The 17,735-nt window shown below is 31.3% G+C and overlaps 1 protein-coding gene across 8 annotated transcripts in view; it reads right to left on the minus strand.

The window, feature by feature from the left end:
- Positions 1 to 17,735, minus strand: part of Ate1 (arginyltransferase 1) — a 62,051-nt gene that overhangs the window by 17,492 nt on the left and 26,824 nt on the right. For 4 of the 8 annotated variants that reach the window (XM_076517862.1, XM_076517864.1, XM_076517863.1 and 1 more), the window contains exons 8-11: positions 11,728 to 11,811; positions 4,195 to 4,356; positions 3,572 to 3,733; positions 641 to 822 (exon numbers count right to left, since the gene is read on the minus strand). In XM_076517862.1, coding sequence (XP_076373977.1) covers positions 641 to 822; positions 3,572 to 3,733; positions 4,195 to 4,356; positions 11,728 to 11,811 — 590 coding nt within the window. The remainder of the gene's footprint in view (positions 1 to 640; positions 823 to 3,571; positions 3,734 to 4,194; positions 4,357 to 11,727; positions 11,812 to 17,735) is intronic. The other 4 variants (XM_076517867.1, XM_076517869.1, XM_076517866.1 and 1 more) reach the window with 2 other exon arrangements.

The raw sequence follows: 17,735 nt of genomic DNA on the forward strand, positions 1-17,735 counted from the left end.
ATAATTTGTATTTTTGTTTGTATATTAGAATAAATTTGTGTGTATCAATCTTGTTGGCAAATTTCATAAATTTGATACATTTTTACACTGAATACTTGAATCACAATTTAATTTGGTTTCAACCTATCTGAAATTGTAATACATAAGTTCAGACTCATCCAAGTTAAATATAATATCTAACAAACTTCAATGTCTCTTACAGTAATTTTGGGAAGGAAAATTTTAATCAAACTTATCTTCAGAATAAACCCAAAAATCATTAAAGTTACAATGAGTTACAAGTATACAATCAATATCCCCAGTCTTTAGGATAGTTATACTTACATAAGTGCATTAATACATTACAGTACTGTCTTGAAGAAATTAGACTTGTTATAAAACCAATTTTTAACTTTTACTGAATAGCTAATATAAAACTTAGTTGCTTTCCGTAAATCTTGGGTGTGACAAAAGTTATTTTAGTGGTGTACAATCAAATTGTTTTTGCTCAATAGCACTTAAAAAAAAAAGAAAAGAAATATCAGTAATGAAAGCTTATGTAATTAAACATTTCTATTGTAGATGTTAGAATCTAAAACTGTGATGCATAAAGACTCATCATAAGATAATTTTAAACAAGGTCTTCACATGAAACTGTTACCTTAAGGCAGCATATGTACCAAGAGATAGAAAGCTGTAGTCTGGATCATAGTACAAGTAAACTGATGAAACACAAGAGGGCAGAATGTCTAAAACACCCACTGCAATTAACTTTCCATCTAGCCAGTACTGTTGATGAAATGATCCATATCCACAAGAAGGACCATTGGGTTTTGTTTCCACCTTGAAAGAAACCTTTCCAATTTAATTCTCTAACTATCACTATCAGTTAATTCATGGAACATATAAACAAATCCTTTAAAACTTAATACCTATATACCTAGTGGTAAAGGTACATAAAAATGCAATAATATCCTGTAGATTACAGATTACAATAGTGCTTTTACCAGTCAATGTCTATAGAATGATGCATTACACAAAGATAAAATGTTTCACTAAATCCATACTTTAGCATTTTTAGACGGCATTTGTTTCAGCTATTTGCAATGAATTATATCTTAAAGTGAAACACAGTTTAACATATTAGATTCTAATATTTACTCTAAAAACCCAAAAATTTCAAAATGTATGAAATAACTGTTTAATTATTTGAAAAATTGTCCAAATATGTAGAAAAGTTTTAAAATACATCTAAAACATAGCTTTATATTCCATATAAATGACTTCACTTAAAAAACATTTGATAAGTCATCGGCTTCACATTCCAAAAACCAACTGGCAACTTGTGCTTTTGATATGCATGTCTTAACCAATTTCATACAAAAATCATATGTTTGATGCGACTAGCATTCATGAAAGTCATAGGTTTAAAATAATCTGTGTTAATATCAAAGTTAACAGTTTGATAAGACCAGCTGTTATGGAGAATATGCATAATAATATGATTAGTATTAATGAAAAAACTATTTGTAGAACTTGATCAGTGTACACTCTAATGGATTTACCATTATATGTTTATTTTAATACCTACTTTTGTTTCAGTATAGTTTTCTTTCTTGCATGTGATGTATATTGTCAGCAATGTATTGCACTAGTCTTGCCTATTCTCTAAATTTGTAGAAGATTCTCAAGTGTAAGAATCAACAACATACTAGGTGTGTATGTAATACTAGTGAATGACAAAATTGATGTGAAGTGAGCTTTCGAGAACATCTAAAAACTAATAAAAGCTACAAATCGACATGCCAAGAGAAGAAAATCATTATTGGTTAGCTACAGTCAATGTACCATAGGCCTCAAAAGCTATAATAGTGATTAACACCTATTAATCAGAAAACTACAGAACTGGATGAGGAACAGTTACAGATTTTGAAAATTACAAACTGTTCAACTTCAATGAATAATTTGGGATGTTAGATATTGTCATGGGTGAAAACTTATGGATGCTCCATGCTAGCTAGCCATCAAAGAAACATACAGGTGTATCAAAAAAAGAATTAATTTGCTCTCCATGAGCATTGATAAAAGATTCAGTTCAAGATCAGATAGAAGACTTGGTACATTTTGTAAATTTGTAAAACTGTTGTACATAAACCATCATTTGTAATAACTATTATTATAAATTGTATTTGTTTGTATAATAAAATATATTTGTTTTAAAAAAAAATTATGTGCATCAATCTTGTTGGCAAAGACCATAAATTTTAGACGTTATAATTTAATTAACTTCTAAATTCAAATTCACATTTCCAGCTATTTGAAATAATAATATGTTAACATATGTAACATAAATCAGACTCATCCAAAATAAATTATAATACATAACAACATGCAAAAGAAATTACTTGCTTAATGTTAGTTAATGCAAATGTAATCTGGCTGATATTATTGTTATAAAAGTTTATAAAACTTAAATCATTATGTAATAGATTGAAGCAGTGAATGAATTTTGATGTGTTTGAAAAATAAGCATATACATAATAAAAACAGTAAATAATAAACTTTTATAATTGGATTAATATGCCCAATATCAAAAACAATCGAATAATGAACTAAAACTTATCCATCACATTTGAACGTAAAATGAAATGTGGAAGAATGTTTATCACACACACACATCACTCTAAAGTAAAAGATAAGTTATTTCTCTAAAATAATTTATTTTAAAATTACATATTTTTCTATCTGCTTTCTGTCACTTCAAACACTTTTTTGAACGCGAGTTTTATGACGTTTGCTCTTATAGTACAGCATACACATTTTGTATTTCCTGGAACAATGACTTTAATAATTAATGGAAATAAAAATCAACTGATGCAATGTCTTGAAATTTTAACATCCAAAAACTATAAAATTACTAAAAATATCCATTAAAAATATCAGTTTCCAGTACTTAACAGGATATTATATTTTAGTGATGCTCATAAATATTTTCTTTGTGTTATTTATCATTAGCCACATATAACCTAATTTTTCATGACAAAAATAGTTTCATATGAAGCTAAAGATATACAATACTCTACTTATGATTCTTAATTTACACCAACCAAATGTCTACATAAACAATGTCAATACTGTATATGCTAGTAGGCCTGAATAGCTTTATTTTAAATTTCTAATAAGATAGTTCTGAAACTGATGCCTAATGAAAACAATCCTATTCTGTTTATTAGCAAAGTAAGTAATTAATTTGGATTTATACACGTACAAATATTCAGAAAACTGTAAATAATCCATTAAAGAAGCTCTTTACTCTTGTATTTCTAATATAATTATAAACCTAAAAATAACTACTCAACTTCTGTATGAAAACCATACTATATATCTATAAATATGCTAAAATACAGCATTATCATATCACTTACCATCAAAATTAAATAGTTAATTATGCCATACACATGTAAAAAAATGAGAATGCCATTATTTTAGTGTAAGGCTTACATTAAAATTATGAAGTTTTAAATTTAAGGTACATTTTCAATAGATTAACAATGGCCTTTGAGCTCAACATCTACAATAATCTTCAAACTACCTGTAATGGAGAAGTTATAAGAAATTCTGAGAAGGACTTTTGGTCACAATCAGACTCCTTTTCTTTGTGGATAACCATCTGATATTTCTTGAAAATACCATGTGTTATTTTGAAGTCCTGTTTAAATTCTGAAGAAAGAGGAGATGATCGTACTAACCTTACCTATAACACATAAACAATAGAAAAATATGGGCACATCATTACAACAGAGATAATTCTGTTTTAAAGAAAAATTATCATAAAATACAACAGAGACCATTTATAGTTTCACAAAGACACAAAGTCAAAGACTTGTGTTTACTTCAACCCATTTCTAAAACAATTCTAATCCAAAACTGGAGGTTCAACAGATACTGTAAATGTACTAAACAAATCCATGGATGAGTCAACATTTTGATGTTAGCTCTAAAAATGGAAGGATTTGAAAATCCAATGTTTCTTAATAATCTTAAAGTGAAAACATAAATCATAGGTAAAAGTACATCACAATTTTTAAGGATCAAGGAGTACATATTCCAGTCTGTAATAGACTTTTTTATTGACAAAGACTTCAACAGATTTCTTTGTTAATAATGATGTGCCCAGAATAGGATCAACTACATGCAAGATATGTAACAAATTACCTCAAAAGGGTTTTTGACAAGAAAGCGTAAAAACTGATTTTCTGGACACTTTGTTGGTAGGGTTTTATGAATTGTCATTTGATACTTCTTGTAGACAGAATAAGACTCATCAAATGTTCTGTGAAATTCAACACCAGGAGGACTTGTTTGTACCAACAAAATCTATGAAAGAAGAATGTAACTAATAGCTGATAGACACTCCAGTTTAGGATACAGAAACAAAACTCAGCATGTTTTTAATAATAAATAAATACCTCTCAATTTTTACATGCAAAAAAAAGTAGAATAAAATATGGTTTCTTAACAAAATATTTTTTATTTTGAGATATAACTTGCACATGAACATAGATAAAAATTATGATAGAAGTCAAGATTTTGAAAGTTTTAGAAGGCTAATGTTTGAAACAAATTGACTGCAAATTGTTTCAGTAAATGGTTTTCTTATTCTCCTCTATATCTGCTTACATACAAAACAGCATTTATAGTACAAGTAAAACTTGTTATAAACATCTTATTTTAACTCAAGAGTTTATTAAAATCTATGGAGTTAAACTTAGCACCAGATGCATAAGTCAACTGGGCTGAAATTGGAATACTTTTTTTTTGTTTTACTTTTTGTCTTTTTTGAAGGACGTGTCCCTCTCCATATCATGAAAAAAGGACTACAGTCCAGGAAAAGGAATGATTAAAAAATCTCAAATCCTAGTAGTTTTCTGTGAACTTATAATACGAGGTGGTAAGTAGGCAGCTTCCAAAAAAGGTGGGCATCCGTACTGTTACAATCAGTAATAGTATATATCAGGAAGTGTTGTGTGATTGGTACTCTATTCATTGTCTCATTATGATTGGGGGTTAAAAGAAATATATAAAATGATGGATTTCAAAACATTTTTGGACTTGTCTACTCCTTCTATTCATTCTCCTCTTTATGATACAATATCATGGAGTAGTAACTGCCACAGTTCTGTTCTCTTCTTCTGGAAGGTCCTGAAAAAAACATTGCTGAAACAATTGCAAATGCAGTGTATCACATTTCTTCATTATCTACATGAGTAATATGATGTCGGCCATATTTTTTTCAATTTTATTCTTGTGCCCAGTGAGTAAATACATAACCAAAGAGAGTGAAATGATACAAGCAGAAAAGGCATATAGTAAAAATAGCAGAAGTATGATGATACACATACTTGGAGAAATGAGAAAAATAGTCAAGACTGTTTCAAAAGGAAAATGCAATCACACACATGGGGAAAGAGAGACAGAGAACTGAGACAGATGAATAAAAACAATTACAAAGAGACAAAGACATCACACAAAGAACAACAGGGAGACACAGATGAACACAACAGATATCAGAATCTAATGAATTATGTGGAAAATTGTTTATCACAACAAATTCCTCTTGTCCAACATTACAATTCCTGTGTTCTGATTAGTTCCATGCTTGAGTAAATTTGGTTTCAATTTGTTGGTCAGACAAAGACCACATTTCCAATTTTATTTCTAAATTTATCCTTGAAAATCTCTAGTGATGTGGAATGCACAAGCTTCAAGACATACAATGAATATGTGGTGAGTATATAACTACTAGAAAATCTTACAACTGTCTTGGACAGTTTTCTCTGCTCTGATTTCACTGTACATTGAAAGATCACATTTCCCTGATTACTTCTTTACCAGATATTTTAACATCCTTCCTTGACCATTCTTGCAAGAGGAATCTACACCATAAAGCTCAAATAGCTCTTCAATATCTGCTCTGAATTCATGATTGTTTTTCCTGCTATACATTTGGCTTCTGAATGGTTGAGCTGCCCACCCACATGGGAATAAGAAAGCAAGATTGTAATAATTTACAAGAGTCATTTCTGACCTCACCAATGCTAAGTACCCAATCTGTCACATAAATATAGCTATCAGAAATGCATAGGATTGGTTTATGACTCAACTTTATCCTCCTCACCAGCATCAGATACATTAAAGTGTACTTTCCAACTGTGGTGTCTCCACCTCAGTTGTACCTTTGTCAGGATGTTCATACTAGTCAACAATCCAAACCTAGGATCTTGCCAACCTGAGTTCTGTCACAGTCATTTTCATCATCTATTGATTCTTTACCTTCAGTGTGACTGGGATAGCACAGCAATGCATCAGACTTATTTTTCATATGTGTCGTCTTCACCTTCACCCTCATCAACTCCTTCCTCTGCATCTTCTCCATTGGGTGCTCCACACTTCAGGAAGCATTGGTTAGATCTCAGACTGACATAAACATGAATGCTCAAGTAAGAAAATGCATAGGTTAAGAAATCTGGTATATTAGAAAGTATTAGCTTTCAATGAGCAGAAACATAAAAGCTATTAAATAAGTCTTTTTAGATAAAAAACATATCAATGGTTCTACCATAGCTACTCCTCAAGTCAAGTCCTTAAGGTTCTGCTCAATTAGTCCAATGACATGTTGATCATTCCTCCATGAGAAATCAATGCAATAATGACTTATACAGACAGAGTGCAATTATACCCTTCAATCAATCACGACTCGATGGCCTGTATCACCTTGGCAAATTATGCATCTAATACTATTTTCCATCCTGTGTGTCTGTGTTAATTAATCTAATGATCCAGATCCCATGTGTATAGCTAAATGGGAAAATGTGTGTGTGTGTGTTTTTCGTATAGTAAAGCCACAAAGGGCTATCTGCTCAGCCCACCGAGGGGAATCAAACCCCTGATTTTAGCGTTGTAAATCCGGAGACATACCGCTGTTCTAGCGGGGGGCAGTGAAATGAGGAACACAATCATTACATTTTGATAACAGCTTGCATTATCACTTTGCAAGTTCATTCACCTGACTCCTAGAAGACCATATTTTAGATGAAGCAGAATTGCCTTTATCACATGCAAAACTGCTACTGTACCTAGTTCACTATCCTCATCAGAGATGTTATTGAAATACATCTGCAACAATGAAACAGGGGAGAATTGTTCCTGCTCTACTCTGGCAGGGATTATCTTATGGAATGTACACTTGTTTCATGTCAGCTCATTTTTCTTTTCCCATAATTGTTGATCATTTTTCCCTGAAGAACATGGAATAAAGCTACATCATGAAATCTATTAAAGGCATCATCACATAGCCTTTGGCTATGAAGTAGTTCATAATCTCAGATCCACCTTTTTCATTTCTAGCTGCCATGAATAATTATAGTCAGTCAGTTGTAAAACAGCAAAAATTGCAAATAATGAAAAGTGTATACACTCCTTTGATTCTGAATAGCGAGACAAATCCTTTGGTGTATCTACAATAAAATGATCATTAATCCTGAAAAGAATTTTTTCGAGAATTCCCCCCCCCAATGTCTGGATGACTCATACATCAGGTATTAAGTCTGCAAGCACTAAAACTATAAAGTTCTGTATCTTACAAAATTCTATCTCATTCTTTTATGTTCTGAAACTCATAATTATTATAAACAAGTTAAAAGTGTGTTAATTAGTCAGGCAGAGAAGATATACAGATATTATTATCTGAAAATAGTTAAACTGTAGTAATTCAAATTTCTTTCACAATTTTTCTTTTATTGGCATATCTTTAAAACTACAAGTTCAAGGCTAATATAGATATTATTTATTCAATGCATCAATAGAAATATCCTTATAAAATACTTTTGAAACCTCCTTTGTATTTTGTATAAGTAGTGTTTGGGTGAATAAGCATAACAGATATGTAACTGTTGGTGGAAACACAGGAAGATTAACTTTCTAAAATATGTAAAATATATACTTTGTATTCAATGTATACCTTTAACTCTTACTGCAAGATTTGAATAAAGTACACATTTTATATTAAATTTTAATTGAACAATTTTATTATCATTGTATGTCAATGTACTTTGTATCAAAACACTCTATAATTCAAATTTTTATATTATCCAACATTTAATTTTTTTAATTTCAAAAGAAGACATTAAAAACAAATTCTTAATCTTCTGTGTTATTTAAAATGTCTGTTCTCCAAATTATCCATTTCAATAATAGGTTTTTACAAACTATACATAATTACAAGCATGAATATAAAACACAAACCTTTTATTTTCTTACTTTGCTCAGATGCAAATAAATTTGTCAAACTTCCAAGAGAAGTCCTTCTACCTCTTTATCTGATATTTGAGATAGAGATCAACTTTACAAAACCAATGGTCATGCTTATAATTAAAAGATGATTCTCCTCTAGATTAATCTTAAACTTATCACCTCATTTTCCTGCATTTTCATAGTCAATGGAATTTGTTGTTTGTAAGTGACCCTATTCTGGCGCTCCAAGTAATTACATAATTTAATATATTTACAGCTTACATAGAAAGCCAGATAAATTATATTATTTTAGGGATCTTTTACCCTAATGATGTATTTTTGGTTTTAAAATGCATATATGAAAGTTACATGAATTATTTTTTTTGAATTTGAGAAAGACAATGAGGGTTCATGAACAACATCAATACAGCCAAAAAAAAGCCTCAATATTTGTGTGAATACTAAAGATAGTTTCAGCATTTGTACTTATTGTTACATAAATTTTATGTGGAAATAATTAAAATGTAAAAGTTGGAAACTTCTTAGGTTCGTAACCAATCATAAATAAAATAACAAATTTAAAAACTCTCAGTATCTGTATGAATGTAACCTGTTCACATACATTAACTCTAATGAAAAAAGCAAAATGGGCTCATGCTGAGATTACTTTGACATGCAGTAATGAACCCAAATATTAATAAAACCATAAAACATATGAACAAATTAGATATTTAAGGTGTCAGAATAACTAATTAGGAATTCTGTTACAATTTGCTATCATTATAAATAAAATAAGTGGTATTTTATTTTTTGTAACTTTTCATTTCACTGTAAATTTGATGACTTCTCTCTAGTGTTAGGATAAAGAAAACAGAAAAAAAAGATAGTTTCACCACATAAGTTTATATTGAATTAACATATTAGGAGTTATGCAAATAAATTAAGAAAACAGTAAAATTGTGAAGAGAAGTATTTTTATTCTTAGCAGCAAAATTACATTTTACTCAGACTGACTTAGTAAATACTTCATAAATTACAAATCTGTAGTAAAAATACTTTAATAAAAATCTGCTTTTCTTGGGTACAATAGATTTGTACTAAAAACTTAATTTTCACCAACATATTTTTCTTATTACATTCAAGGGTGTAGTATGTATGATTTCATGACTTCAAAGTAGTTCCAAGGTGGGTTGATTGACCAAATTTGTAAAGAAAAGTGTCAAACTTTAGGAAAGCCTGTATCAATAAAAATCATAAACAGTTTTCATGTAATGTTAATTTCACAATACTGTAAACAATTAACAAATGAAATCAAATGAGCATGCTTTAATGAGAGAGTATAGCAATGTATTTTCTTGTACCTTTATAGATTTATTTTTAGAAAGTTTAGTAAGTTCTCCCACTGTGAAAGCTTAATCAAAATGTTTTTATTGAATAACATTTCTTAATGTTTGGAACACAATTTTGCAGCAATGGGAATTCAGCTGTAGAGTCATACAAAGATTCTGTTAAAGTTATAAGTATCTTGAACACAAAAAATAACCTTATTTTAATCAAGTCTTTCTACTAAAGATATGTTATCCACTTATTGTAGCAATGTGTACTCAGACTCTGAATAGTTCGAGTACAATGTATTTTTATTTTAAGCATAAAAATACCTTTATCTTACAGTTTGAGTTTTATTTGCATAACCTCTAGAACCTTCTATATGAATATCATAAGTTCTTAAGGTAAATATTTATATTTTATTTTCCATTTTCTCCACCGTGTCACTAATTGTAGATATTATCATGAACATACAGCACAACAAAATGTTGCAAGAAACTAAAAACAATATATAGCTTTTAATTTTTTGTGGAATATCTCAAAAGATCTTTTGGTTATTTGTAATTTCAATTCTTTCCCTTATCACATATACTTAATTTTTAATACTTTATTTTCTTTTTCTCTCCTTCACCATTTACTATCATTTTGACACAAGTCAATGAGGCCTTAAATGTGAATTACAGTATCTCCACAAAAGATGTGCAAGCCTTTAGCAAAATAATATTACACTCATGCAAGATTGTAAAGCTTGATAACTGGAGTAATGTTTCAGGTGAACTTAAAATTGTTTAAACATTTCAATTATGCATTTTAAAACATAAATAATGCATTACTAACCAAGATATAAAAGTAAAACCTTAATACAATTTAACTGGCTCTCTAACTATAACATACTTAGGTAAGAAATAACCTTGCTATTGTGGATAAAGTCAACAATAATACTAGCAGTTACATCTACACAAAATGACAACTAAGTACCAATTTCAACATAACTATTGCTGGATTATTGTGTAAAATGTGCTCTTTCTGATGGCAACATGTGACTTGTAAAGCTCAAGAAGCAGTACAAAAGGTGGGCTTGGCACCTGTCACAGACTGGAAAATTTATCCTCAGCTTCAACAGAATTAAACCAGAGAACTTTGAAATGTACATCGCAACAGAAAAATTAAATGTTCTTATTGTACAGTGTTACACCTACCACACTGGTGTTTTCTTATTTAAGACAGAGAGTGCAAAAGTCAAGATTTTTCATACCTCAAGGATCACATGAGAACAAAACTAATGTTTAAGTTTTTCTGTTTTTCAGGTTTCTTTTGAAACAGAAAAATCAAAACAAACATATCAGAAAACTTTATAATAAAGTTGGTTAATCTTATGACTTGCAGGACTTAATGTTGATATTATATTTTGCTTCTAAAATAAAACAAATTATTTAGTTTCAGTAAAATAAAATATTAAACTTTGATTTTTCTACTGTTTCAATTACATATTTGTTATTTAATGTAGTTATTTGCTCTTAGATTCTGAATAGTTTACCTGCAAGATTTCCACTTTGAGTATAAAAATACTATTTATTGTCTTCCAATTTTCAAATTACAGAATCTCAAGAAATCACTAAATGAATTTCAAAACCAAATGTATATATTATATATTCCATTTTCTCTACTTCATTAAAATACATTACCAGTATATTGGTTTAATTAAGTATATAACCCAGCAACACTTCATGACATGTGCAGAAAGGTATTTAGAAAATGTACCAACTGTTAAAGGATTAATTACATTTTTCATGTAACTTAACTTATTCAGAAAGAGGGTAATCCATGTTTAAAAGGTTAACTACTAGACCACACTCAGCACCAGAATACTTTGAAATCATAAACTACTGTATTAATACAAATGTCAATAGCTTATACAATAGTTTTAAAGCATAGTGTTATAACAAGTTCTTGAAATTACATGATATATATATATATATATATATATATATATATATACACAAGACAAAGGAATACAAAAGAAAACTTAAAACACCTTAATATAACACTATGTTCACACTCTTGTAAAAATGAACCATGAAAAGATTCAGCAGTTAATGAGATTTTTTTTTATGTCAGCTAAACAGTTACCTCCAACCTGTGTGCAGGATTTTCTGGTAAAGGTGCATTTAATAAATCTTCAAGAGATTTTGACTCATTAACTGGATTATGATCCTAGAAGCAAAAATATAAGACATAAAAATACTTCAGTTTGTATTAAGTCACATTTTATATAAATTATATCTATCAAAAGAATTCATATTTTTTTGTTGTAAGCCTTTAAACTTTTATGCTATATTTAGGACACTTAAGGATTGTCTCTTTCAACAACTTAAGTATCAGAATACATGGAAATAATCAGCAATAAATGTAAGTATGAAGATCATAAGTTATATTTGATGTATGTTCTTGTATTTTATCACCTATGGATATAATTTTTGATGAGTCACAAGCACATAATAAAATTCTTAAAGCATATCAATCTTTATTAGTATCTACTAATGTCTGGTATAAACTTCTACAAGTTACGTATCATAATTTAACTACTTTTATTGTACCTCATAATAGAATGTCACTTTCTTCCAAATCAACAAAACAGAAATAATTCTTGTATTTTTTAACTATGTCTAACTAATAAATTTCAGTATATTAGTTCAGTTGAATAACAGTCTGAATTTTTATTGCTTGCTCCAGTCTTTAATACCCCACTCAATTATCCTTGACAATTCATATCTTGTAATACTCGCAACCGACGTCAATGTGCCCTCTATCCTGGTACTGTATTTAAACATCTCATTCAGATAACTATTATTTTTTTGAGACCGATCAGTCACAAACAGATGTAGAAAAAGAATAAATAATCTGAGTTTACCTGTTAGGTAACTGGAATGTTCATTTGAGACAAAATACCCAAAAACAATGAGAAAAATCTGGAGAGTACTGGGGACTTAAAAATATGTTGTAGCAACAATTGAAAAGTAATTGATAAAGCTATTGTAAATAATGGCAAATGCACAAGACACAAAAACCTATGTCAGAGAGATAAGTAAAAAAAAGGAATGAGTTATGGTTCACACCACTCATTTAAAAGGGTTCAACTTTCTCTCAAAACAATATTGCTGATATGCATGTCATTACCTGAGCAGAAACTGAGGCAGAAACATGTCAACCTTAGAAATTAAGCATCAATATCGTGTAAAAGATGGCAAAATCTCAATGAAAGTTTGAGCTTCTAGATAGCCAAATGCACCATATTTGATCATGGCTACCTCCACAGAAGGTCTAAAAAGAAGTGGAAGAGTTGAACACAATGGAAGTGATGGCAGAAACAGAAAATACGAGGTGACAGAGACCAAACTCTCAATGATAGGCAAACCCACTAATTAGTCACAAAATGAGAGTTAATCCAATTGAACCTTCTATTCTATTGAATCTATTCTATTGGGAGAATTTGTTTGGATTGAGCCAACTGATTTGCTGCCACAAAATCACCTGTAAGACAAACTAAGCTAGAAAAGTGATAAGATTAGACTAGTCTTGAGAAAGGAAAATGAAAATTCAAAAATAAGAAGCCCTAGATCATACACTCCCTTGTTTATAAATGTTAGACACTACTGCAGTAAAGTCAGAGTGAAGCCTGACAAATTACCCCTTAAGAAGACCAGACCATTAAACCTTGCCTGTTTAAAAGCTAGAAGAACAAAAATGTGCAGGAACTTATTGTCATCCATGCATAGACTCTGCAATTCCTGACTGGCAGTGTATAAACCCCATCTCTAAAGAAAGAGATTTGTAAAGAGATCTATGGACAAAGTGGCAGTAGAGGAACCCAAATTATAGTAACCTTCCAATTTAACAACTCAAGATCAAAGAATGATCCTGATTATGTAAACCAGAAAATGTATGTGTGGGTTTGGCATTTCATGGCACAAAGCAATGAGGCTATCTGCACTAAACATCTGGTAAATAGTTAAATGTAGAGTAAAAGTATTAAAATTCATAAAAGGGTCATTCCGTGTCAACTCGGCGAAGGTGGTTGCTTGACCATCTCAGAATCAACTGAAAATTTCTAGAAATGATCATTGGCATCTGAAACTGACACCTACCAATTTTTTAGCTGAAATTATAAATTTTCATAATTTTTTGCCCAATGGAAATTTTCATTAAATCACTTGCAAGTTGTAAATTGAACGAGAGCCCACTTTCAGATGTCTATATCTATTGAAATATAAGTCTTAGCATCTTCAAATTTTCACTTTTCACATGTTCAGATGTTTCCAAGGAATGGGGAGAATGCAGCAAATGCTGGCAAACAAGCCTCAGTTTTTTGCTTAAGACCTCTCAAATTCAGGATTTGTTCAAAAATCACAAATAAAGTGGATTTTCAAAAACTTAGGAAAAACATATCTCCAATACAGAGGATCTATTTGATCAATTTTATTGTAAGAATAATGTCTGAGTTACATTACAAATGCCTAAAACTCAGTAGTTCTGGAGTATTAATGGGAGTTATGGCCAATCAAAGTTGACACAGGTAAAAAAAGTATTAATTTTCTAATGGCCAGATGGATATCTTGAGTCATGGGTAGGTTGATGAAATTTATAGTTGTAAAAGATAGTAGTATAGTCTTCTTGTGTGCCAAGTTTCAATATCCTTCCATAATGCCATCATATTAAAATATGTAATCAATTTAATCAAATAATTGAACTCACTGATCGAAGACGAAGCAACTTGAGACCTTTATTGAGAAAGATTTGTTAATCATACAAAGGCATTTATTAACTCATGTATACAACAAGCTTAGAACAGGTAAAAGAGTTTTAAGTTCATTTGTTACTAGACGGAAATTTTTCATATGACTCGTGAATTACTTTAGTCTTTGCGGGATCCAGTGTGTACTGCCGACCTGTGCAAGTTGTTCTCGGTGGTTCAACAACAGAGCAAGGTGGAAATGCAGCCATGGTGAGTGAAACACAATGAATGAAGCACCAGGATGTGGACTGGCTTTTATATACTTTCACTAGCAATGACAATGCAAGGGTCAACAGAAACATGCCCAGGCATGCATGTTGTAAGCAAGTTGCAGCAAGTTGGATGACATCAGCGCTATCCATGTTCATACTAAGATTATGTTGTTAATATTGTTCTACACCAAAGCGTGTGCATAAGCAAACTAAGGTTTTTCTTGTAGTTGCTATGACAACCTGATGACATCATAATAGTCTCTCTCTATGACTAAACAGAAGTATTTTTAACACTGGCCCCATACTCCCAACAATGAGTGGATGCATATGTAGGGCCAGCAGTATAATAACTTTAGCATGAAGGCTTTATGGAAGGATATTGAAACTTGGCACACATACAGACTATACTTCCATCTTTTACTACCATAAATTTCATCAATCTTCCCATGACTCAAGAGGTCCATCTGATCATTCAAAAATTAATAATTTTTTTACCAATGTCAACTTTGATTGGCCATAACTCCCTTTTATACTCCAGAACTACAGCTTTTTAAGCATTGGTAATATGCTTAAACTCAGATATTATTCCTACAATAAAACTGATCAAATAGATCCTATGTATTAGAGATATATTTTTCCTAATTTTTGAAAATCCACTTTATTTGCAATTTTTGAACAAATCCTGCATTTGAGAGGTCATAGGCAAAACACTGAGGCTTGTTTGCTGGCATTTGCTGCAATCTCTCCAATTGCCAGAAATATCTGAACATCTTCTGAAAATTTGAAGACAATAGGACTTATATTTCAAGAGATATAGATATCTGAAAGTGGCCTCTCGTTCAATCACTTGCAAGTGATTTAATGAAAATTTCCATTGGGCAAAAAATTATTAAAATGTTGGAATTTTAGCTAAAAAATTGGCAGATGTCAGTTTCAGATGCTAAAGATCATTCCTACAAAGTTTCAAGAGATTCTGAGATGGTCAGGCAACCAACCTTCCTAATCTCACTGAGTTGGAATGACTCAAAAAGGAATCAAGGTAAAACAAGACAAAGTTGAATTTTTGAATTAAAACTTAAAGAGCATAAAATCCAATTTTTATACCTAGTGTACAGCAGTAAGAGAGAAATTACAGTAAGAGTAGTTTTAAAGGACATTTTGTAGCATAGGTTTAATGGTCATAACTCACCAGGATGACTGATGGGGAAGTACAAACACTAGCATTAGTCACCTGAACTTGGTCTTTCCAGTCTTGGTTTCGATTTATGTGACGTTACAGCCATGTCCAAAAAGTAAAGTAATAGAAGTTGTAAAAGACTTTCTGTAGTATAATTTTAACTATTATAACTCACCAGGATGACTAACAGGTAAGCTCAAACATTAACATTAGACACTTGAAGTTGGCTTTTCCAGTCCTGGTTTTGAGTTATTTGATGTTACAGACATTTTCTAATTTTATATTGAACTAGTTGTACTTCAAAAAGAAATCACAAAAAAGGTCCAATTTATAAATTAAAAATTAAATAGTGTTTAAAAGGTCAATAGCTCTTAAAAACTAAAAATATAATTAAGGCAGACAGTGTCACCATCCAACATTATGGGTAAACCTTGGAAAAGAACATGTCTAAAATGGTGCCATCATTGAGAGTTGTAATGACAGCAAGACAATAAGATATGGCTTATTGTGATCTGAGTGTCACAAAGACAACACATCAGTGCATTAGTCCCAGATAAAAGAAAATGATGAGTTAAAAAACTGTGACCAATGCGTGGTTTAGTGAGGACAACTTTCTCTTTCCAATTCATATGGAAACAAGATGCCCAAAGTCCAATAAAGGGTTTTATTTGGAAAAGCTTGTTTTCGTGTTGCTCACTCCAAGTCGACTGCCAACTGGCATGAAGCCAAGCCTTGAATATAGGACCATAGTTCATGTATGGAGCTGGCACAGCAGTGATAGTGCCAGAGGAGACATGCTTAACTGTGGTGTCAGCAAACTCGTTCCCATGAATACCAAACATAGCCTGGTATACAGAAAATCTGGATGGAAGTAAATGTTAAAGAAAAATGGACCAGTCAGTTTTGAATATCAACAAGAATAGGGTGAGAACTGACTTGAAGCAATTTCAGGGCTAACAGAGAGCTAAGTGAATCTTTATAAATAGTACAGTTCATTTATTGCATAGCTTCTATATGATCCAGAGCAAGAGAAATGGCATACAATTTGGCAGTGAACACAGAAACTGTAGAGAGGATTCTGTGTGTAACAACTGAATCACAAGAAAAAATGGCAGAGCACACAGAATCATCTCATTTTTAACCATCTGTATAAATGGGAATGGAAGGATGGTTCAAAATACGCTCGGCAAATAGAAGGCAATACTTCCAATCAGGAGTATCTGTCTTCTTCAGATGACTCAAAGAAAGATCAAATTTGGAGATAGTAATTAGCCATGGTGGGATGAGCTGATCAGTGGATAACAATATGCTATACAAAAATAGATTCAATTCATCTAACTTCATCTGGAGACAAAGGCTAAAAAGAACAGTGGCAGAACATCTATAATGAAAAGTGTGGCCCACCGAGGAAGGAAAACACAACCTCATGTTGGATGCTGTGATAAAATCAAAGTTTTGAAGCATACATTAAAGACAGTTGCAAATGATGAAGGTGTAGAGGGGGTTCATGAGACTCCATGTATAAACTGAGTGGGTGAGAGGAGGTTGTCTGATTCGAGGAACCAAACAAGATGAGCATTAACCATCCTCTCCGAGATCCTACACAGACAGCTCATCAAAGCAACTGGATGGTAGTTCAAAGGAATCTTGGGATCCTTCCCAGGTTTAGGAAAAGGAAGTACAATAGTATGGTGCCAAGCATCAGGAAAAACATTCTCCTGCCAGATCCAGTTAAAAACAATCAGAAAAATAGCAAGAGAGGGATGAGAGAGATGAGACACCAACTCATAATGAATATCATCAGATCCAGTTGATGTACTGCCAGACCAATGAAAAGCAAGTTTTAATTCCACCAGCTTAAAGGGGTGATTATAATCATTGAGACAATCAGCCTGAAAGGAAAGAGGTGATTGTTCTGCCCGTGTTTTGATGGCTAAGAAGATGGGGGATGAGGCAG

This window comes from Tachypleus tridentatus, chromosome 8 (assembly GCF_004210375.1).
Source record: "Tachypleus tridentatus isolate NWPU-2018 chromosome 8, ASM421037v1, whole genome shotgun sequence".
Taxonomy (NCBI): Eukaryota; Metazoa; Arthropoda; class Merostomata; order Xiphosura; family Limulidae; genus Tachypleus; species Tachypleus tridentatus.